This window comes from Abrus precatorius, unplaced genomic scaffold, assembly GCF_003935025.1.
Source record: "Abrus precatorius isolate BTA unplaced genomic scaffold, Abrus_2018 Scaffold7, whole genome shotgun sequence".
In the NCBI taxonomy this organism is placed as follows: domain Eukaryota; kingdom Viridiplantae; phylum Streptophyta; class Magnoliopsida; order Fabales; family Fabaceae; genus Abrus; species Abrus precatorius.
Window position 1 is genome coordinate 9,974,867 of NW_020874417.1, and position 24,774 is coordinate 9,999,640.

A 24,774-nucleotide genomic window follows, 5' to 3' on the forward strand; every position below is an offset into this window, starting at 1 on the left:
GAGGAAATTAATGGAAAGAAAGCCTATTGTAGACATGCTAGTGGACAATTCAAAGAATCTGAAAAGCATTATCATACCACCTACAAAGAAGCTTTTCCAGTCAAAAATGGTATTCAAAATTTTGATTTCTACTTGAGAAATCATAATTTTGAAGTTCAGATCGATAATTCTTCATTTTCCACTCTTCTTGAGTTCAAAAATAAGATTTCACCTGATCCTCAGGTTCTCAGATTGAAAATTTGGTTCTCCAGGTATGATTTTATTGTTAAGCACATAAAGGGAGAAAAAAATATTGTCTCTGATCTGTTTTCTCGTCCAAAAAACTCAATTTCCCTTGTTACCTCCACTCAAACTTATCCATTAATTTTTCCTCTCAACATTGTTGAAGCCTGCTCTAGTAACCCACACCATATGTTCCATTACCTAGCTCTTTCTTTACATAATCATGGAATTAAACCTAAACCTTCTTGGTTTCATCCAAATGCTCCTTATCTGAATATCTTTGCTTTATTAATGGATTATCCCATGATTGAAGAAGACTTATGGTACTTATGGTGTGTCTCTCTTTTGTTCCATTATCCCATAATATTTCCTACCTTTAGGATGTTTGAATTTCTTGATAATGGTCAAAATAACTCATCCTTGTTATGGAAATTCCTCACATGGTATCAACATATTCCTAACTGGAAAAAAGATATCCAAAAAGAAATGGAGAGACTTTGCATATGGAAAGAAGATCCAATTCCTCCTGATCATTTCCCATAACATATGACTGTTGTAATAATCCACAGGCCTTATTTTCAACATCCAACAACCAAACTGTTATACACTCAAAATTAGGTCAGATTTTGGAATACCTACAAAAAATTACAGGATATCTCTGATCCTAACAAACCACCTTTTGAGCAAGCTGATTTGATAATTCATCTACATGTCACTGATGGAGTCCGTGATCAAATGATGAAGGTGAATTCCACCTCTTCCAATATAAAATCGATGGATATCATTTGTCCACTTGACCCTGATGATCCAGGCATATGGGATAGAATCCAACAAGTCACTCCATCTATTGTCTCTTCTGACTGCCATATTGACAATTGGGAAAGAGAGGGCCAAATAATTATAAGTAAAGAAGCTGAGTCATCCTAAGCTGATATGATTATAGATTCCTAAGATCCTGATGAATCTATCTTGGAAGAAGCTGAATGGATTAGTGAAGATGACTCTAACCTCTCTCTGAGTCATGAGCCTATCTTCAAGGATTGAAAGATAAATAAAGAGTCACTTTATGGTTGTCAACTTTTGTAAAAGCATCTTTATGTATTATAAAGTAGCTTTAAGTGTGATCATATACTTAAAGTAGTTTGGCTTTGTTATAGCTTTGTTAAAGTAGCTTTATTATGTCAGAATCTTATCCGAATGTTTGTCTTGTTGTACTCAACCTCTCTATATAAGGGAGAGCTCTTGTTAGTTGAATGTAAGAGTTGAATGAAATAAAACTTGTGTGTTTTATATATCATGAGTTTATTATAAGTTTTTCTCTCTAAAAGTTTTGTTTATAATTACTATCCTCTAGTCCCTCATTAGAAAGAAGTATGCTCTGCACTAGCCATCTTAAACGGATCTTGTGCATCAGAAAATTTCTAAGTGAAAGATCTTGTTGCTACGGTCTTTTTTACTATATAATTAAGATAGAATGAGAAGTACAAGTATAAGAAAAATGTATATGAAGTTACTTAAAGTATTAGAAAGTGTTGTTGAAATCTATCTTAGTTATTTTTATTTAATTAATAGACATAGGGCCACATATTCAAGAAACTTGATTGATAACTTAAATAAAGTTTAAATAAAGACAAAATTTAGGTGTAGTATTATATTGTTGATATTATTTTTAATTAAAAATAAAATTTTATTTTAATAATATGTATCAGCCTTAATGCTAATGTGTGAACCGTTAATGCAAATTTTTATTATGCATATTATTGATATAAAACTCTAACTTTAATTAAAAAGAATAATATTTACAATTGTTTTGAAAAATGCTAGCAACACATTATTTTTAAACAAATGCAAATTAAAACTCTTACGCTAAAATAGCTGATTGACCTTTTTTAAGACTTCAGTCAACTCTTTTAAGTTTTACCACTGATTCTGTTCATGCCAACAATGTTTTAGCATTTTATTTCTCTTAATAATAAATGTGTGCATTTGTTTCAAATTTGGCATTTTCGTCTGCTATAGTCTTAAATTAAGCAAATCATATTCATACACGTACGTTGATTATCAATATTTTATTTCATCATGAAGCTTATTTTAAATTCTTTGATTGAGAACTTTTAGAGATATCAGATTATGTTACGAGTCTGTATAATGTCTATAAGGTAAAATCCATCTACTCCTTCAAGGAATGATCAGATTCACATTTTGTTTTGTCATATTCAGATATGAGCTCGATAAGTGTGGAGGTATATGTGAGTAGAAAGTGGAGAACCAATTAAACCAATAAACATGTTTGAATCAAAGTTTATAAAAATATTTATTTCAACCAAAAGCATCTTTCAGCCAAATCAAGGTCTAATATGAAGTTATAAAACACATACATTTTACCCATAAGCAAGAAAAAAGATGGCATTCACCCTTTCACTTTTTCTGTATCTTACTAGATATTTTATACATTATTCAACCTAAAAGTTGAAGAACTAAGCAATCCAATGTTCTTTATTCCTCCTTCGTTTCCTCAATGTGAAATTTATTGGATGCCATTATTTGACCTTTTATTATCAGTATTTCTTTTATCTTATAGGACATGCGATATAGTTTAATTTATTACTTAATATATTATATAATATTAAAAAGGTACATCTAATTATTATGAGTTAAACTACGGCGCACTATTAAACCATAAACCATGTCCTTACCAATTCAATGCAACTCGGTTAAAAAATATTAACCAAGTCTATAAACGCATGATCATCTTTACATGACCAGAATAAAAGCATTACCTAAACGTCATAACTTATTTCAATCTCCATAAGGACATTAGGAATTTATTGGAATTTTAGATAACCAAAATTATATATTGGTGCAACCTGCAGAATATCCCTCCTGGAAGTTATTCATGCATATTAGTTCTCCATGAAACAAAATGTAAATAAAACAAAAACCAGAATTACATGACACGTTAATGGAAAAGCAGTATCTTTCAGGCCAGGTTTGCTTCGCACGTGATTTTAAACCGTAATAAGCACCACAGTTCATGCTGTAATGGCAATTCACCAGAAGGGATGAGCACCATAGTTTCAGTGGTTACATCTTTGACCAAAGACGGCTTAAACTAGCTTGAATTGATCCATGAGGCTCGTCGGTTGGTAAATAAACATCATCCTCAAACTGCATAAGCATCTTTATCGTTCAACAACTTTAAGATATTTAAGACAAGGTAAATTCTAAACTTTAGAACACATCAGGTGATTGATGTAATGGTGGTATAAATAACCTATACTTTCACAATAATGACAGCTAAATGGTGACTGATATAAAGATAAGTTGGAAGTTGAAGCTAGTATACATATTTGAGCGGGAAAGGAAAACAAGTAGAAAATTGGTTCAATTAGGGTTATCGTCTGACAAAATAATAATCCTCTTTCATTCACGTTTTCTTGATTTTGTCTCTTATCTTTCATACTTTTCTTGGTCTACTTGGCCTACGAGCAGCATCACTTAACATTTTCTTTACCTAAAATACCCCCATCCCAAGGGAGGACCGGATCTCAAGTATTTAAAATAATGGACAGTAAATACAGGAAATGTTGATGTTGGTCTTTCTATGTCATCACAAGTCAGCTGTCAAATTATCTGTGATGGCAATAATCTGTAGCTGCAATTAGACCCATGAGTCCACGACTAAATTGAAAAATCAAATTATCTGTGGTTCCTCAATCTTTTTTGTTCCTTATAGGAAGATATCAATAGTAATAAAATCAATCAAGACTTTGTAACGAGTTCCACTAACTTCTACTACAAGTTCTTCAGGGAAAGAATCAATACCTTCACAATTTGACCATCCTTGTTTGAGAGATTGACTGGTAAGAAATGAATATTCGGCATTTTTAGTTGGATAGAAGCTATGTCAGGAAACCTGAAGCATAAAATTAGTTTGTGGCATTTAGAAAACCAGAAAAAGTTGCAATGATATGCAGAGACAATAGGCGGATAAATTTTGCATACATAGAGTTGGACATAGAGAAACCTGTTTAATGTGGCCTTCGCCATCAGGTAGAGAGTATTTTGAACAGATGGGCTATAGACTCCCACATTTGGAGGGCCAAAAAAAGTGTCAGCCAGAACCTTTTTCACTTCCAGATACTTGTCGGTAAAGTAGAGTGGCTTCTGAGGAATGCTATATAGCGATTCATATGAATACCTAACACCAGCGTAATGATCAATGAGAAAACTTCTCAGGCTTAACTTGATAATGCTTTATGAACTCTTTCATTTTATAATTAATGAATGACAATAAATATTTTTCCAAGACAAAAAAAAAAACCATACGGGGACAAAAATTACCTCCACAGAGCAGTTACTTCTGTTGCCAACATCCTGTCACGTGTTTCAGGGAGTGCTGTGTACTTGTCCCTTATGAAACCCTCAAAACCAGACTGCTCACAAGCCACAAACACGTGGATGCACACACCAAAAATAAGCTCATACTTCAACTTGTATTTTAAGTATGCAGCAAACCAATTTTAATACTTCCTAGTGACAAAGACTAACACCATTCTATCTAATACATTCCACAAACCAATTACCTAATAAATGACATGTACATATCTATATGCACATGCAAATTGCACAAGTACCATAGCACAAACATTTTTACTGTTTACCATCTGGACATGTTCGTATCATTCACAATGATATATGTTACTTTTTCAACCTATTTCAGAAATATGGAAAAAAAATGATCCTCATGAGCCTTTTAGGACCAAGGGTATTTCAAGATGAAAAATAAAATTAAAAAAAAAAAAAAGGATGTAGGGATGCCATGGCATGTATACATAGCAGCTTTTGAACTGGACCCTCTTGTTTTGATATGCATTTCCATTTTATTTGTTTCATTTTGTCTTTAGCTCTTTTGTTCTGTAGTAATAATTTTATCTTCCGCTTTTTTTACCACAGTCACTTTGAGTATCCTATCTTCTAAACAAGAATTGAGAATTTTTGTAGACTTATTATCATACTTCTGGTACAATACCACTGAGTTAATTAAAATCCACAATATTTCTGAGCCTTCATACAGCTGCAATTTAGTTTAAAATTAGGAAATCCATGTCCTGGTCACATCTTTGTCATATGTAACAACATCAATGATAATAATATTGGACATTCTTACAACTTACTCCTACTGTTTAATCTGAACTAGAGTTTATTTAGTCACAAGGTGTGGTTTTAAAAGCACTCTTCTTATTTGTCTTACTTTTGTATGTATTTCTGAATAAATTAGAGTAGAGTTAGAATCCATTCTCCTGCGTTACGAACTTATGTTTTATGTGTAATGTATGACTATAATATGATGCCTGCAGAAATTTTTTGAGCAAATTATCACACAAGTTGCTGTACCAAAAGAAAATAAAATTATAGAAGGTTTTTGTTAAATTTCTTTTTAGGGTGGGGGGTTAGCAACGTTACCTTGGTTGTCTTCAACAATGACAATCCTTCAATACCAGAAGTCAATTGTAGTGCACCAGACTTTTCTACTATTGCCTCTGCGGTATGCCTCTCAGATCCAAGTTTGAAACCTTACACAAATAAAATCAAGGACTTTAAGACAGGAAAGAAACAAACTGCAGCTTTTATCTGAAAACTCTGAAGTGCTATCTACTTTCATTGGCCTACACCTAAGTTAGATCCAATATTAGTGCAGAAAAAAGGACAGAAGTGGGAATAATGGCATCCATATCAGGTCAGATCTGTCCAACTAAATCCAGATCTTATCAATGATTCAATATGTATTCTTCTTCTAAGTATAATTACTTAACTGAAGGTGACGAAAAAAAAAAACCGAAAAAAAAAGTATTAACCAAATCAATAGCACCAGAAGAAAAGAAAACAAGGAACTGTCTTATGAAGCAAATGCAAGTTTGAACAGAACACTGGGTATCTAAAACTGTCTCAAAAAGATCTCAGATTTTATAAATAAAAAATCTTCATCTGTAACAAAAATTAAGTACAAAAACCTACAAAGGCAGAACCTCTACAAAGAGTGCGATAAAAATGAGTAACATCCTAAACAATTAATGTTAGTTTGACTTACCATGTTCATGAGGTTGACCATCTACATTGACACGTTCCCATGGTTTTTCCACAATATTTACAATAGCAGTAGTAACCTACAAAGAAAAAGTAAGAATTTTCTTTCTACCAAGTAGCACATGCTAGAAAATGCTTTTTCTAGGAAATAATCCCTTATTTTTCAAAAGCTCTTGTAGAAAGCTGATAAAAAAGGACAATTATTTCTCTGAAATAAGCTAAACTAAACATGCATGTAATGACGTTAATTTCAGACAAAAGACTGTTCAAAATAAAACATTTAGCTCAAAAAAACATCAGAGGAAAAACACAGTACAAGACACAAGAACAACAAAAACAAAGGAGAAAAAAATACAAATAATCTCCATATTGATATTAGATTTTCAGTCACCAACCTGCTTATAAAATGATATAAAGTGCTTAGCAAGTACAATAGCAAAGTCCTCAACAGAGAGTATTTCCGAGCATTCCTTTGCCTTTGCATATACCTAATTGCACATAAGTTCAAAATTCAAAACTGAAGTGAACTGATGATGAAGAATAAAAGACAGATGAAAATGATCTGGCAGTAAATGACATGTCATATTAACACACAACCACAAGCAAACATATTTTCTATTCTGTATAAATTCATCTTCACAGAAACATGTCCCAGAACAAGAAAATAGTAATTTATGTACATGATATAACCTCAAAAAGTTAAAACTTAATCTTATGAGATGAGTCTCTACTCTAACACAATGACAATATCATATCAGTTAACAGATATTCCCCTAGAGTGGTCACTCACTATTCACTTCATGAGAAAATACAAAAAAAATGGTATAAGCTGCTATCTAGAGACAAGCACATGAAAAGTGTTTTCACATATTGATTATCTCTAGTGGGGTGAGTATCATTCGCAAATAGTGTGTTTGGATTGAAGTTTAATTGGTAATGGATTCCCGTTTATTTCAACAGTACTATTTTTAACTTCTTGGTTGAATCCACATTTACAATATTTTCAAACACGCACTAACTATAAGCCAATCAATTACCTAGTAGCACAGTAAACCGCTCAGATTCAAATTAAATTCAATTAATATCACTGAACCATTCAAAACCACAATCTCTATCAATGGATCTGGATCTCAAGCGAGGAGCAGAGATTCAGATCAAAGGGAACCCAGGTCACTTGATTAAAAATTCACAGATACTATTTGCGTTATTCCCAAGTCAAAATCGACATTTCATCTCAATAACCATTTTTGTAATTAAAATCCGTAGCAATTATCGACATGAAATGTTAATCGTAATGAGAAAACGGCTTAAACAGTACATATATGCTACTGTATCATTGCCATCAACCAAACATCAAAAGCTAAATAATAATAATAAATTTCGTTACAGTGTTCTTCATGGTATCAGTGGCAACGATGTCAGAGTTGTCATCGCGGACATAAGAGTTGACGCAATCTGAGAGGAGACTGATGCCCACGCGCCACTCGACGATGAAGTGGCGACCTTGTTTGGTCTTCCACACGCGCGCAACTCTCACTCGCTCCTTCCCGTGCCTCTGATCGAACTTGAACCCTTCTACTACTTCCTTCGCCATTTTCTTGGGGAAACTTAGTTATGTTCTCTGAGTGAAGAGTGACTCAGCTTTCGATGCGTTTGGTTCTATTTATATGTGTGTGCTTCGTAAGAGGACAAGGGCGTGTTTGCTGGTTTTGCTATCGTCTCTCTCTCTCTCTGTAAATTCTGTGTGCGTCTTACATCATCGTGCAAACAAGTTCTATTAAATTTTCAATTTCTTGCTTCGAATTGGTTTGAATGATGTATTGGTTCTCCAAGATTTTCTACTGTACATGATGGTTCTTGGAGAAGGATATTGCTTTAGGAACCAAAATTTGATGCTACCAAATGTGTCTTTTATGTAAGGACGATATGAGAAAGACGTGACCAGACCTTTTCTTCTTTATTGTTTTCTAACATGTCACCCATGTAATAAAATTTTCTATAAGTAGCAATTCTTTTGTTAAAAAAATTTTATATTGAAGTTATAAAAGGCTTAAAAAAATATTAGAGTTTTGTTAACTTTTAGTTGAATTTAAATATTTATACATAATCATAAAAGTATAAGAAATATTTTTTAATAAAATTTTACTATTATTAATTATTTATTTTTAATTTTAAGAACTGAGATTAATAAAATTTAAAATATTATAAAAAAATTATTTATTAATTTTTTTCTTTTAAGTAAAGCAAGATAAGATTATAGTTTTTTGCATGTGAGAGAGTTTAAACTTGCTCGGTACATTTCATGTTCCTATAATTAGAGCTCACAAACTACTTGACACATTTAATTCAATTCAATGCAGAGAGAGACTTTAAGGAGCTGGGCCTAAAAATTGGATTTTATTTTGGTGCCGTAAAAGTGGTGCTCATGTATAAAGCTCGTTTTTTTAAAAACTTTTTTTTTTTGTTTAATTCACATAAGACTTAATTATATTAGACTAAAAATGTTAATATTTAATTTAAGCTCAAAATTTTAATTACAAACCTTAAATTTTATCATAAAAGTTTGGATTAACCCAATTAAATAAGTACATTTTGTTAATTTTTATAATACTTACAAAATACATTTTGTTGATATATATAATACTAATTAATTTTTTTAAATTATCTCCAATTATATAATCTCATGTTTATACAGTCTTTGGACCTCTCTCTCATTTCAGTTCATATTCATTTTTTTTGTATATCTTTTTTGTTGAAAGTTTGTCAAAAGTCATTATTTTTCATGTCTTGTTACATTAACGATTACTCGTTACTCTCGTCAATATCTAAGAACTATATAAAACTACATAGTTACTAAATAACTCAAAAAATCAATTTTATTACATAAGTGAATTCTTAACCTTTTATTGTAATATAAATAAAAAGTTATTATTATATGTAAACTCGTTAATTGATCTTTACAGTACTTTCTCTATCAATTAAATATTTTATCTATATTTTTTAAGCATATATAATTTATTTCTAATTGTAATAAAAAGCCTTTGTCATACATTAATTTTTCTTACTATTTTATTAATTATATGTATGATTTTTTTATTAATCTATCTATTCCTCAAATCAATGAGTTGTATCTGTTACTATGATCTTGGACTATATATATCTTTAGCCTAAATATATAAGTTTTTAATCTTTTAATAATTCACAATTTTTTTATTTTATATTTAATTTTTAATTTTTTCTAAATAAATTCATCAAAAAATATTTTTATTCCTAATTAAAATATACATTTAATCCCTATAATTAATAGTCTGTTGGAAATTAATCTTTTAAGAATATAAAAACTATAACTATAAATCATACATAAATTGTCAATATTAAAAATTAGTTAATTACCATATAACCATTTGATATTAAAAGTACATAAACTGTAAGTAGTTATATGGTAATTAACTAACTTTTAACATTGCACAGGTCTATATTTACAGTTTTCATATTTTTAAAATGATGTTTAATATAGTTACACATTTTATTTTAATTATTTAAATAAAATTTAATAATTAATATTTATTATTCTCATTCACCTAAATAACTTTTACATATAAATTTATTGTTTTATACTTTTTTAATGGAACTCTTTTTCTTTTACTCTAGCAATTTCAATCTTCCAATTCTCTGTTCGATAATTATATTTTTTAGATAACTTCCGCTAATATATTTGGTCCAGTTTGGATATATTATTTAATAAATATTTATCAAAATAAAATATTAAGTAGTAAAATAAATTAATTTTTTCTATAATATTAAGTAAATTTATACTTTTTTATTTTTTAAAAACATTTTTTATTTAATTTCTCTAAAAGGTGAAGAGATAAATAATTTTGAATTTATAAAAGAAATTTTAGTTAATTTTTTATATTATTTTTCTTACGTGAAAACTTAAAAACTTACCCGAAGCAGGATAATTGAAAAAACCAAAATGAGACTACTGAAAAGCCATATGGGGATCTGTAATGAGGTTAAATTGGGATGATGTGGAAAGTAATAAATAAACTTAAATGAGTAATCAAATTGGTTGTCATATCAGATAGAATCCCACGAGCAAAGCAAGCGTACAATTTTGTTGGGCCAAAATGAATATTTAAGATCAATACTTTATGCTATTTATGGGGATTGCCAAACTAAAGGATCAACTTAACTAGTCATTGCTAATTCTACTTCATTACACCATGTTCTTCCTTAATCCCTTCAAAATTTAACTTCTAAACAACCTTAAGGTTTACCAATTTCTGCGTGCTACTGTGCTAGGAAAAGTTAAAAGTTTCAAAATTGTTTTCTTTCTATACTACATAATATATTAATGTTTCTTGCTTACATACTTTTCCTTTGCCATAACAATTTTGGAGAAATTGTGATATCTTTGAAGTGAACTTCTCATATTTTACTAAAATTTTAACTGATTTTTCAATCTCAATCTTAATTATCCATGAATTACTGGCACATGTAATGTATGTTTGGCGGCTACCATGTGACATAATATGATAGTTTATCTATTTTTTTTTATGTTTATTGCTTAAAAATAAGATATAATAATTTATCTTACCCAGTTATTTTATCCTATAATTATGGTCCAAATTTTTATTCTAAATGGGGTGATTGGGTTATGAAGCATCATGATATGATAATTTTTTTTCCTATTCCATTCTTATTGATACTTCATACTCTTTTAGTAATTTATATAAAAAATATATATGAACATTTTTCATAAAAAAATATTATTAAAAAATTATATATTTTTAAAAGATCTATAATTTTTTTAAGAAAAGTATATTTTTTAAAAATACATTTGTAAATTTTTTTTATAATTTTATAAAATATTTTTAATTTTTTATAACTTTTTGTTCTAATCATAATTTTTTACCTAAAAAAATTTTACTTTTAAAAAATTGAATAAAATTATTGTAATTTAATATAAAATTTTAATATTATATGTAGATAAAAATATTGAAAGTAAAATAATTTAAATAAAAATCATTTTTAAAAAATTGTATTAATTTTTTTACAAGAGTAATTTTTTATTTAAATATAATTTATATTTTTATCTATTACTTTTAATTTATTTCAAATATTAAAATGGTTAAGATAATAATATATGCTTTACTATAATAAAAGGTTATTTCTCTTATTATATATTATATTTATTCATCTTGATATCCTATCATTTGTTATCGTATCATGTTCAGTAGATAAAAGTAAGTGCTTATTTCACAAGCTTGAATAATTAATTTTTTATTGTACATACTCTATGTTTAAATATAAAATGTATGATTAGAATTAATTTGAGCATATAATTCAATAATAACATTATTAAATATTTTTTAATATTTTAAGAAAATTCTTTTTATGTAAGAATAAGAAGAATAATTTTTAATTATTAGATCATATTAAGATTAAACCATAAAAGTCATATGATAATTTTAAAAAGACATGTATTTTTTACTATTAGAATATTTAATTTTAGATTCAATCTTTTTTTAAAAAAATATATCCATTTCTAACGGTCCAGATTTAGAGCGAATATTTAGAAATTTATTTATTTTAAATTTTGTTACACAGATTTAGATAGAGAATATTTTTTTTCTTTAAAATTTCTCTTGCAAAATCTATTTCTAAATTTGTAGATCAATTTTAGAGATAAAATTCGAGAAAAAAATAATTCTTCTATGCAAGTTTTATTGCAAAATTTATTTCTATGTATGCACAAATAATTTCTTTTAACTTTGAAAAAAAATTTCTTTATAAAAGTTTTCTTACAAAATTTGTTTGTAAATTATTTTTAGAGCTTGAATTTGAGACAAAAATAATTCTCCTTGAAAATTTCTCACCAAATCATATCTAAAATTATTAATCATTTTTAGATAAGAAATTTGAAATAAAAAAATATTTAGGTGTATATATGTAAAATATCATGTAATTTCAATATTGTAATGATTGACAATTATCTTTAAGTGGTATAATTTTAAATATACTTCTAATACAGATAATAGTCAATTGGTGACAATTAGGATAGAAATTTGACATGATTGGTCTTGATGGGATAAACAAAGTATAATGGCATTATTTTTTAATTGTTAATATTATTTTAATGTTATTTTATTTATGATCATAGTTTAGGTGGAGGCCATATAATCACTTAGTCGTGAGACAAATTACATATGCATTTGTGTATAATAATAAAGATGTTTGGATATTTGTTACCCCTCATATGCTTTTTTATTATTTGATAAGACAATCCAGACTATGTTCTTCATCAATTTGGTGGAGCCTAATATATTATACCTTATTCAATGAACATTGACAAGCTTCATGACAATGATGGACATAGAGTGCAAGGTTAAGCAAGATGGCGGCCTAATCATTTCAAGGTGTATCATGAGTTATAGGGTGAATGTAATGTTTGCCACATTAATGTTAACATGGTTGACAACACTAGGCCATCACGTGAGTACTTGTAGTGATACTTGATAAGTTTATATTTTAACATGCTTTTATAATCTATGTATTTATTTGTGGTCATTATTTTATTAAATTTTTGCATTAATTTTTATTATTATTGTGCAGATTAATATGAGGTCACATTTAGGTTTTGGACGCATTTTGAACTCAAAATGATTGAAAAATAAGGCTTTGTAATAGTCGACACGCCTATACCCTCGCAGTAAGCACAATCATGCTTCGAGCCACATGCATGACCATGCTTATAGTCATGTACGACTGTGCTTACCAGCAAGAAGTTTAACTATGAAGAAATTTTAGAATTTTCAAACCCTGTTAAAGAAACCCGAGAGGCAACAACCTGAGGACACTTTTTAGACATCTTTTTGATATCCATCTTTCTACGCCTTTTACACATCCCTTTTACATCTTTAATTTTGGTGTTTGTAACATCCTAAAACTTTAAATTTTAAAAGCTGCTTATTTCATTTATACAACTCAGTATACTGTGTAAATATTTCATATATGAAAAATATTGTCATTACAAATAGATAAAATACCTATTTGTAATTAATATCGTTTACAAGATTTACCAATACAGAAATTATTAAATAAACAATAGTAAGCATAAATCCATTTCTAATATAACAAGAGTTCTAGGTTCAGTTTCTACCAAAATAGTAAATTTAAAGTAACACAGTCATTGATATTCATTAAATACATAATTTAACCTATAATGTACTGAACTTTATTAGTCTAACTCTTTTCTGAGGCTCTGTCATCGTGATCTCCTGAAAATATTAGTAAGAATGAACTTCTATTTTATCATTTAAATATAATATTAATTTAAAGACTAACATCATAGCACGATCACAATCATAGAACACAAGACAAGGAATCATAAAATCATGAATCTCAAAGCAATATATATCACATATACATATATTCCATCACAACTCATTACATTTCTCTCTTTCGGATATGCACTCTCAGTGCACTGTGATCACAGATATACGATGCCTTGAGTAGTTCTTGAGGTCTTACACCACTAAGTAAATAGTTACTGGTTAGCCTATGCATACGGATACAACGTATACAATAACAGGCCTCTTAGCAAAGGTATAGTCAAGAGTCTAATCAGGAAATAAGTGTGAGGCCATGTGGTGCATTCGCCCTCAGAAAGAATGTGTACACATGCGCGAATGTCGCTCACCACCCTACATTTCTCCCAAATTTCCTATCATCTCTGGACTTTATACCCCCGGTGTGTCTCTATAACTATTTACACTAGATCCATTCAACTTTTTACACTTATCTCACGCTTCCTTTCGTACCAAACTCGTTATTCAAGTAAGAGATCATGTTTAGTAAAGCACTTTTGGACTAAGTTCCAAACAATATACTATTTGAACATATATCATTAACATCCAAAATCAGCCAAACATATTTTTCATAACAATTCAATGTCAATCAATCATAAGAATCATACAAGAATTCATACATAAAGTACTCTCATTATTACAAAATAGTTATTATGCTTAAAATCACAAAATAGAGCCCTCCTTACCTTGAAATGAAGTTTTGAAAGAAGGTTTGTGAGGGGTTTTGGTGAAAGGACCAAGATCTTCCTAGATATCACAAAGAGAACATTTTGAGAAGCGAAAAACTTAGAAAATAACCAAAAAGAGAAAACAAAGCTCCAAGAACTTACTTGAAGTTGATTGATGTAGTTCTCAAACTTGGATTCAAAAGAAAGTTGAGGTTTTAGAGAGATTTTCTGAGAAAGGAGGGTTAGAGGTCGAGAGAATGGAAGAAGAGCTCGAAACTTGGATTGTAATCCAAGTTTTCTAACTTGAAAACCCTTAAATACCCCTTGACTCGCGACATTCTAGCTATAACGAGTCATTTCTCGCTACAGCGAGAGATTTTCGCTATAGCGAGCCTCGCTACAACAAAAAAATCAGACAAAATTGTACTTTGTTGTCTATCATTCTAGCTACAGTGAGAGCATCTCGCTACAACGGGAAAGTCCTCGCTACAGCGAGAGAGCATCAAAATGCTTGATTTATGGACGCTTTTTCTCACCACAGTGAGAAATATCTCGTTGTAGTAAGATATTCTGCAACTTACATTATTTAAACTCTCTAAAATTTAAATGACTTCGCAAATACAACTAACATTCAATGCTATAATAATAAATATAAAAACGAGGATGTTACAGTGTTGGCCAGTCGCTGACGACTACTCAAGTTTTGGGAGCGCGTCTTAGGAATAAGAGCTCTCTCCATCTTTTCTCTATTGAAGACTACTCTAGTTTACATTTTCTTTTTGATTATTATGGTTTAATTTATTGTTATTTTAGCTTTCTTTTATATTATGTCTAGCTAAATCCACAAGTAGGGCTATGTTGGATTCTTTGCATGACTCTATGAAATTTTTATTATTTATGATAATTTCGTGTTTCCATTCTTGATAAGTGTTTATCCTATTGCTCTATATTTGTATATTAGAATTGACAACTCTTGAACATAACATAATTAATTACATTGTAGGTGATCGTACCACATATAGTTAATAGATTTATAGGGTAAAATGAGACAAAGAATTAAGGGGACCAAACTTAATTCTATTTCTTCAATCGTTATTAAATTAATAGTTCATCAATCATTAAAAGTGATAGTTTAGTGAAAAGATTATTAACATTGTATGATCATTGGATGTTAATAAATTTAGTATGAATGCGATGATAATCATAAGGAAATTGAAATTAGAATTAATCTAAAAGAAAACATAGAGAAATATAAAGATGAAATGATACACTCTAGGTTTTTCTTTATTAGTTTATTGTTAGAGGCTATGCTATTTTAATTTTTTGATAATTAATTTTATATTTAAATCTTTGTTTTATTTAATTGTATATTATTTAAGTTCAAACAAATAAATTAAAAAATTCTTGATAATTGAAAATAATCCTTGTGATTTGATATTTTGGGAACTTATTTTAGAACTCTTTATTACTTTTTGATGGGTACACTTGCCCACGAATAATACTTAACATTTGCACATAGGTTTTTGTCAACAGTTTCTTATGATCAAGCATTGGTTGATTTGTTGGGCGATGTGCTAAGCACAACACCTCTTTAATTATTACATATCTATATTATGTCATTGATGAAAGGAGTCTAGCTTGTCATCTTCAAGTTGGGATCCAAGCTAGTAGATGTGAGTATCCAAGGGATGAGGATGAGAAAAAGCAAGTTTGCCTCCAACTTGCTTTTTCTTACTCCGAACGAAATAATGCTTTAGGGCATTGGGCGCTTAACATACTATTTCCAAAGTGTGATTTTGATTCTGCCCCTCCTTTGGTAATGACTTCTCTTCTGTTGGTCCATTAAAAGGGCCTACGTCAAATTCCTAAGTTTGTCTTTGTTATGATTTGGTCGATACTCCCTTTTGCTACTATGGATCCCTTTTTGTTGCGCTCACATCTACTTCATCAAGGGTTCCCCTCGGCATCTTCATGCTTTTTTTTTATAACTTCAATGTTTGTTGACTTATGCAACTCTACTTCTTTTTTCTTTGTTCATATACATTTTGCTTTTTAAATGACTACTTCATTATTGGTTTCAACCTAAATAATTGTTCTCCTGTGACAATTTGGCTTGCTATAAGGAGCTTCTTAGTGAAAAAAAATTATTTTTGTAAGATATTAGAAATTTACCTTTGTTATGAAATGATTTCACAAAATCTCCTTAGCTATTGTTCTCTAATGCTTGATAAGTTTTTTTTCTTTCTATTATTCTTCTTTTGTTATTTTTTTTCACCATTTTCATGCTTGCCTTGTAAGCTACTTTTTGAAGGTGATTTTAGTATCATGTTCTGTCATTCTTTTTTCTTTTGCTATAATTTTAAATGTTATGATAGGAGCAACATTAAGCAAGAATGCATATACTAGTGTAATATTTTGAACCTTTATCTTTTGTCATGCAAAGTATGTTAGTGTTATTATTACATTTAATGATACTTGAAAAAATGTTCTAACTTGCTCATATTTTTAGTAACTCAATTTTGACTTTCGTTTAAAACCTTTTTTAAAATCTAATTTTCACTTATAGGTAAGTATGAGACACTTGCTAGAAATGTTGAACAGAGAATGTTAGTGCCTTTACTGCATCAATCCTAAGTGCATTTACTTCGTGTGTAAATATTGTGATGTCTTGTGGTTATGTTATGATATCTTTTGAAGCAATGATTTTGATGAAGCCTAGTTTTTACATGATTTGACTCTCATTTTCAGTGATGGAATGTTTCATATGTTTGTTGTAACTTGAGGCGAGTTCATTTCTTCTCTTGAAGATGCTCACATTCTTCTAAAGTTTTTAAATTTGGTACCATAGGCCTTTTGGGTGCTTCTATTCCCAGTCAAATTATGGATATGGCCACAAAATTGAAGGGTCATACTTATAAAGGTTCTCATTCTCAAAGAGCTTTACATGAAATGTTACACTTCTTAGAGGCGACAAACAACTTGCTTCTTTAGATGTTTATTTTCAAGTATTGCTCATTTTATGTTATATCCACAATTCCTTAGAAGTGATTGATGACTCAATATTCTATGCTCTTGCACTTGGTGTTGGTTCACAAGTCTCTCTCATTAACCTTTATTATTTGTTTCAAATAATGAAACATCATTTGTCTTATCAAGGTATCTTTTTTGGTATCTTTATTTTATTGTCGCTTTTATCCATTCTTTCTTATTGTGATACTTTGTCTAGGTTTTTACTTTTCCACCTTGCTTTCTCCATAGGGATTCATGCTTATTATTAATCTTCCTGCTATTCACAAAGGATTCTTCTTTTTTAAGGTGATTTTCCTGTGAAATTTAGAAATTATGCTTATCAATTTCTATTAAATTTCTTAAAGTGTGTTTCATTTCATTCTCAGTTAGATTTGTTTGGTGCCCTTCGTCCCTATGCTTTGAAAATGTTTTGGTGATTGCCTTTTTCTTCCTTTGGTCTGGAGGAACTGAAGGAAAAATTGGAATCTAATTCTCAATATGACAAATTATACACAAATGCTATAATAGGATTAAGTATTAGAATTACTCGAAATGGAACAGTAGAAATTGATGAATCCATGACTAAGTACTTCCTTTATCAATGAGAGAAACTAGAAAACAGAGAGAACATTTCTCCTATCACCCTTTGAGATGTTTTACGTACAAGTTATCAACTTATTCTTCATACTTTACTTTATTTTTGGCCTTTATAGCAATAATTGTATTTATCCTATCACCCTTTTCAGATGTTTTACTTACACTGTCTCAGTAAGGCAATATTTACTCTTAAGTGGTTAGGAGCAAAGGCTTCCCTAGTTAATAACAAGATCGGTTAAGCTTACCCACTATGACTCTGTCCAATAACAATAACCATAAAACCATATTCACTAATAACTATAAAGTTATTACAATAAGCTCAGTAACAATAATTATTTATAATATGAGCTAAATAATATGGTTCAATATTTTGACATCCAATTAATTAGAATTGAATTAAAGTTATAACAAAAATTGATTTATGTCAGTCTATACATATTCGGTTAAATTCAATTTTAGGTTCTTTAATAATACAAATAAAATTTGGGGGTTTGAAAACTTCAAATCAATTAAATTAATGCTATGAACGAAATTAATATGAATTAAAACAGATTAAGAATCATTAATCCATAAAACCTTAAATGCATGTAATTCTGATTATTACAGTATCTAAAGATTTTAATCTGTATTTGAACAATTACCTAATTCAAATATTAATTCAATCGAATAACCTAATTGAACTAAATTACAGATTAAATCAAATTATCATTTAATCTAATCTGAATTAAATATCAAATCAGAATACCAATCGAATCCTAATTTGAATTCTAACCACATAAAAATTAATCACAATCGTAATATACAAATATGAGATTAAATACTTTGAATTTTTGAGATTTAACTGTTAATAAGAATAATTATTTTTACCTTTTTTTGAAATCTCTCGTTCTCCTTAAATTAATAGCTTTGATAGAATTCTGAACCTCTTATTTAATCTGCACTGCAGAATCTAAATGTAACACGCATAATAGCAAGTAATAGCAAAGTCAATTGAATCGACTTTTTATAATGTACATGTAAACAAACAGCGCAGCTGGCAATACAGTGATATTGTAAATAAAAATCGATTAAAATTGAATTCTACTTTATAACAAAAATCGACTAAAATTAACTTTTATATAATTCATTTAAGATATTTATGTAAATCTTTTTAATTCAGAGCATATACGTAATATGCTATTTAATTTATTTTATTTATGTAAAAATTCTGCAATATGGACACCTCTTAAGTTCAACACATTGGTGGGCGATTTTATGGAATACTGGATCGTCCCAATGGGTGGATCAGAGATGGTTTTGAAGGAATACAGAATATGAAGATATTATAAAAACTTAAAAATTGAGCCTCAGTGGTGGCTTAAAGCTTTTCTAGGAATGATCCTGCTAGTTTGCATCCCTTGTGACCCGTTCATACACCCCAAAATTTCACAACATAAGACCAACTTTATCTAAAATATTCTTTTTTTCTACTCTCTCTCATCATCCACCTCAAATAGAATAACTGAAAAAAAATACATTGGATCCCAACTTTTATAAGAAATTGGTTCTTTTATTAAGAACCATTCGTACCCTTTTTCATAAAATTAAGATAAGCAAACTCTCCAACAGATCAGTTTCACATTCTGTCTAAACTCACTTCTAAAAAAGATTTATTAGCTTTTGATAAGCTCCTTATATATTCAACTTATTAAAATTTAAAATGAAATTTTAAATATATTATTTGTTCCTATAATTTATTTCAAATTTATTTTTGATTCATATGCTTTCAAATTTTAGTTTATAATCTTTAAATTTTTAATTTTAATCCCTACTAATAACGACATTTACCTTATAAACTAGAACCACTGGCATGTTTGATATATTATAGGGACACCTGAATAAAATAAAATTGTAGAGATAAAAACTAAAGTAATAAATAACTAGATAAACTAAAACTTGTAAGCTTACAAGGATAAAAAAAAAATCAAACTCTTAAAATATAAGGATCAAAACTAAAATTAAGTCAAACCAAAATTGTATTTAACGTAACATAAATTTGATAAAGCTTATAAAATATTTTTTAAAACTTTATTGACTAAACTTTCTGGCCAAAGTTATGATTTGGGTGTGCTGGACCAACCCGAACTATAAGATTGACAATTTAATTCGGATAATTAGGTGTAATTAATTTTAAAAGCAATAAATCCGATTACTTTTAAGTCGAGTATCAAAACTCTTTTTGGAATCCAATAAACTAAACCTAACTACATGTATAAAAACCAAAAAGGGATTCTCAATCTCCCCAGCACAAGCCATTCACGATTTTTTAATTTTTAAATCAATAGAGTATTTTATATCTTTTTATATGTAAAATAATTATTACTATTAATTTTATATTAATAGATAATTGAGTTAGTAATTTATTTAAAAAATATAAATATCTTTTAATCTCTAAAATATTAAAAAAATTACAACCTTCAGTTTGAAAAAGTATATAATATCTTTTCAAGTTTACAAATAACATAGGATGCTGATCAAGCATTTGATTTTCCACTTAACACACAAAATAAAAGGAAAGAAATGAAAAGTGGTGAGAAAGTATAACTAATGCAAGAATTGGCTAAGCATATTGCATATATCGATTTAAAATCATGACTCTGTTGTGTTTCTTTTACAATACATTTTTTCTTTTGGAATTACATTGATGCTGGGGTGGGGAAGGTGAAAAGAACTAACAAAAAAGTAAACTTTGACTATTGCTTGTTTTCTTTGTGTGTTGTACACAAGATTTGGCTAGCATAACATACGTAATCTATATATCCATCTTACAAACTTGCACCCCTTTTATGGTGGAATTTTTACATGAGATTTTTCAAAATACAATTCTCAATTTTTGACATTGTGGCATCCTTTGGAGACCATCTTTGCCTTTTGCAGTTCACTCTAAGCCCCTAGTCCGTTCACATACAAGAAGATTTACAATTAAAGAAATCATATTTTCTATACACACATTGGCATTGTACATCAAGACAACGTTTTCTCTTCTCAGCACCATCAAAGATACCCTGTAAAAGGAAACAAGAAAACATAAATTCACGTGAGAGAAATAGTCAAATGCCTTGGTTAGAACCATTGAAGAAGGCACGTGAGCCCAATATATCAAGAACTAGCATATTTTTAAGGTAGGATCTAGTGAAGGTCCCATTTTCAACCACGTGACCTTGATACACAATTTTCAACCATTTGGCTGTATTATTGAATTGAGAAGAACCAGGGCAGAAAATACCCTCTATTGTGATGCAAGTTGCTACTTGCTAGTATTCTGTGACCAGTATCTAAAGATTTGGCCGTATCCAGTACCCATAGGAACCATCAAATAGCATTGATTTAAGGGAACTAAACTGAGATTACCATTGGATAAACCATGAATTTATTAGATGATTAAATGATGATATTAAGAGGTGAAGGTGTAGTCAAAATGCAAAATGAAGATAAAACCTTAGGGCCCCCCTATGGATTGTGTTGCAGGGGAAGTTTATGCATTATTTAAGACTTGAGTTGCTTTTCCTTTTTTTGTTTGGGGGGTGGGGGGTTAAGATTTATTATGTAAATAAAAACAAAAGAGAAATGATATGCTGATAAAATTTGTTTCACAACAACTACTACAAAAGCATAAAAAAATAAAACAATTCATAACTTTCAACATCTTTTCTAATTAATACGAAAAATAATGGTATAGTTTTGGCTTTTTGTACTTTTATATTTATCGTATCAATTTTTCTTTTAACTCACAATTAGAGATTCACAGTGGTATGATCTTTTGTAATCAGAAGAGTAGTGAAAGTAGATTACTCATAATTTTGTTAACATTTTTTTATTGGTTAAACCTGGTCTAATTTGTCCTACCAAGATTTGTGCATAAACTGAACTCAAATTTATATGAGGCGAGCATAATCTGTGAGAAAGTGAGTTTGAAGACTTCACAGAAAGTTTCTGTAGGGTTCTCTTATTATTATGTTAAGACCTAAGTTACCAACAGACAACCTGTCCCATGTTCCAATGAACCAAAAGAAACCTTACATTATGAAGAGACCACAGGGTCACAGTATATGGTGGGGAACAAGCAAAAATTATCAAAACATGTACCCTATGTAAAGTACATGTGGTCAACAGTATCCTAGAATTAAGGTACGTATTATATGAACATTTACTCAATCAGATATTTGCTTGTTTTAACGTCTCCTTTTAGTGTCTTTTTCTCTCTGGATTACTGAACCAAGCCTCCTCTGTAACGATCATGACTAGGCAACAAAACAAGTGCTCATACCTACCCCATTACTAAACTTCAATCTCAATCATATTAAAAATACTTTTTGAGAAATGCTAACAGGTACTTACTAAAGAATAAAAAAAATAAAAAGCTTGTATTAAAAAAGTGTTATCGACACATTTTTATGGTAGTTTTTAATGCACTCTAACATGATTTTTAATAACTTTTTTAATATATTAAATCCTTAACTAATGTACTGATTAACAAATCCAAACTTTTCTTTAGCCTCAATCCAACAATTAACCATGAAAAATTGAATAAGATTTCCCTAATCTATTACTTGCAAAGAACACGAAAAGCAAAAATAGAGAATGAACAACAGTTGGCATCAAAACAACCAACTACTCTTAAATATAATTAATTACGGGTGGATCAATCTCACAGAGGCGTGAGACTAGGTGTGTAAAGCACGAGCTTGCATAGGTGTCTGACATACTCCACTTTTGACTTGCACCAATAAGTATACCTAACAACTTATACTTTTGTTATCAATTCAATTAATATTAATATTCACACAATTCTACAAGCACAAAAGTACAGTATAATGTTACACATCACTCTTAAATTCCAGTAACCCCACAATGACAGAGCACTTGATCAGTTTATCTTAGCTAAAACGAGTAACATTCTCAGTCACTCCAAAGTAATTGCCTAACAGTACCCAATCACGAAGGCTTAATAAAACTAAGGCTCCAACACAGTAGAGCAGGTTGGTCACACTAGTTAATGTATCATTACTGAGTAATTCTTAAGCTTCAAAAACTTATTTGATCCATTTCTTTTATGAAGGTAGGCTTGTATTTTCTTGTAGGACAAATTAATTCGACGGTTCCTATTTGCTTTATGCTTTATATTAAAGTTGAAATGACTCCCAGTCAATTGTGAAATTTAATTTTTCCTTTTGACAAAATTGTGAAAGATAATATGAACAATAGAAACCAAAAACATTAAAGTTAGGGTGACAATAGAGGTAAGAAATAATGCACACACAACAAAAATAAATATGATATTTCTTTGAAAAAGAAAAAGTTGTCGCACAGTAGAGTGCGGTAGACTTTACTCACCGAGCTGACTTCACTCCCGGAAAATGACGTCATTAGCAATCTCCATCAGCGGCGCAAGACATTCCGGCGAGAATTTCCTCGCGAAGAGATAAGAGTAGGTCGAATTCGACTCTCTCAGCTGTCGAATGAGCTCCGGTGACACCTCCGGCGGGTTATACAAGTGAGGGTGCCCGTCCCAGCAACCAGTCCAATTCACTCTCGTTAGTGTGAATCCGGTGCACCCGTTCGGATCCTCCATCGACAGAAGCGTCGGAAAGTAGTGCTCTTCCGGGTAACACGGCTCCTCAGTGATGCAAGGAAGCTTGAACTTCTTCCACAGTCTCTGATCCCGGACCACAAGCTTTGCATGCCGCCGGGTCAGGATGAAGAATTGAGACCCGACCCGGAAGGCATCGAACGGCACCTCCGGCAGCATCGTGTTGGCTCCACGAGCCGAATATCTTTCAAAGAGATTCGGCTCGTCGGAGAGAATCTCGATGAAGCTGCGGTAGGAAAAATTGTATTCAGAACCCGCAAAACTCGCCAGCGAGATCAGCGGGTTCTTAAAGAGGTAGTTATAAGCGAATCGAAACGACGAAAGCGGAATGCAATGTTGGGAGACGACAGCAAAATACTGGTTGAGAGGGTCGTCCAAGAGGGCTGTGGCCAGTAGGCGGCGTGCTGCGGCTATGAGCGTTGGGGAGGCGCGGTGGGTTTTCTTTGAGGAGATGAAGCGGCGGTGGAAGACGCCGCCGGGGGAGGTGACGGCGGCGGAGGGGTCGGCATGGACGTAGATGTTGAAGAGGTGATGGTTTCCGGCGAAGAATTTTTCCCAGAGAGGGGCGAAGGAGAGGTTGGAGTTGGTGAGGAAGAGGAAGGCGATTTTTGGTTTGGGGTTTGTGGTGGTGGCTAAGTGGGAGGTTGTGTGGGCGGCGGAGGAGGAGGAGGAGGGTGCGGCGGTGGCGCGGCGGAAGAGGGAGAGGTCGTCGGCGTCGGGGGAGAAGGGGAAGTAGGTTGTGGGAAGGATTTGTGGGGAGAGGTAGAGGACAAGAGGGAGAGATAGGATGAGAGCGAAGGAGACAAGCATTGGTGACGACAACATTGGAAGATGTTTTTGGTTTTGTTGGTTTTAGACAGTGGAATTGGAAAGTTTTAAGGAAGAGGGTTAGATTTGAGGTGGTTTTGGTTTTGTTGGTTTAGTACAGTGTGATAGGAGTTTTATGTGATATTTTTAAGGAAGATGATGGAAATGAAGTGAGTCTTTCATGTTCTTGTTTTTGTTGTTTTGCTTCTTAGATGGGATCGATGAGAAGGGGTGGGATTAGAGGAATGAATATGGTGAATTGGGAATAGTTAAGGGAATGGGTATTGTTGAAGATAAGGACAATTTTGTCGATGATAACATTGGCGATTATGGAGTGAGTGTGCGTTTTGGTTTTGAACAAGAAAAGACGTTTTTGGTGGAC

The 24,774-nt window shown here is 30.7% G+C and overlaps 2 protein-coding genes across 2 annotated transcripts; both read right to left on the reverse strand.

The window, feature by feature from the left end:
* Positions 1-3,023: 3,023 nt before the first annotated feature.
* On the reverse strand, positions 3,024-8,212 carry LOC113871129 (uricase-2 isozyme 1). Its single transcript, XM_027507935.1, has 8 exons — positions 7,697-8,212; positions 6,705-6,797; positions 6,314-6,389; positions 5,689-5,798; positions 4,567-4,658; positions 4,250-4,423; positions 4,048-4,138; positions 3,024-3,390 (listed from the first exon to the last, which is right to left on the reverse strand). Exons 1-8 carry the CDS (start codon positions 7,901-7,903, stop codon positions 3,307-3,309), a joined length of 927 nt encoding a protein of 308 aa, XP_027363736.1. The 5' UTR covers positions 7,904-8,212; the 3' UTR covers positions 3,024-3,306.
* A 12,417-nt stretch (positions 8,213-20,629) lies between these two features.
* On the reverse strand, positions 20,630-24,774 carry LOC113872738 (glycosyltransferase BC10-like). The gene is made up of 2 exons (XM_027510532.1): positions 23,330-24,774; positions 20,630-21,000 (listed from the first exon to the last, which is right to left on the reverse strand). Exon 1 carries the CDS (start codon positions 24,408-24,410, stop codon positions 23,340-23,342), a length of 1,071 nt encoding a protein of 356 aa, XP_027366333.1. The 5' UTR covers positions 24,411-24,774; the 3' UTR covers positions 20,630-21,000; positions 23,330-23,339.

What these genes read in the sequence shown, in the direction of transcription:
- LOC113871129 (XM_027507935.1), bottom strand. Translation starts at nt 7,903, where the DNA reads ATGGCGAAGGAAGTAGTAGAAGGGTTCAAGTTCGATCAGAGGCACGGG. An exon ending in GCGAAGGCCACATTAAACAG is followed by an intron (nt 4,139 to 4,249) that starts GTTTCTCTATGT and finishes TTTATGCTTCAG; the next exon opens with GTTTCCTGACATAGCTTCTA. An exon ending in AGGATGGTCAAATTGTGAAG is followed by an intron (nt 3,391 to 4,047) that starts GTATTGATTCTT and finishes ATGCTTATGCAG; the next exon opens with TTTGAGGATGATGTTTATTT.
- LOC113872738 (XM_027510532.1), bottom strand. Translation starts at nt 24,410, where the DNA reads ATGTTGTCGTCACCAATGCTTGTCTCCTTCGCTCTCATCCTATCTCTC.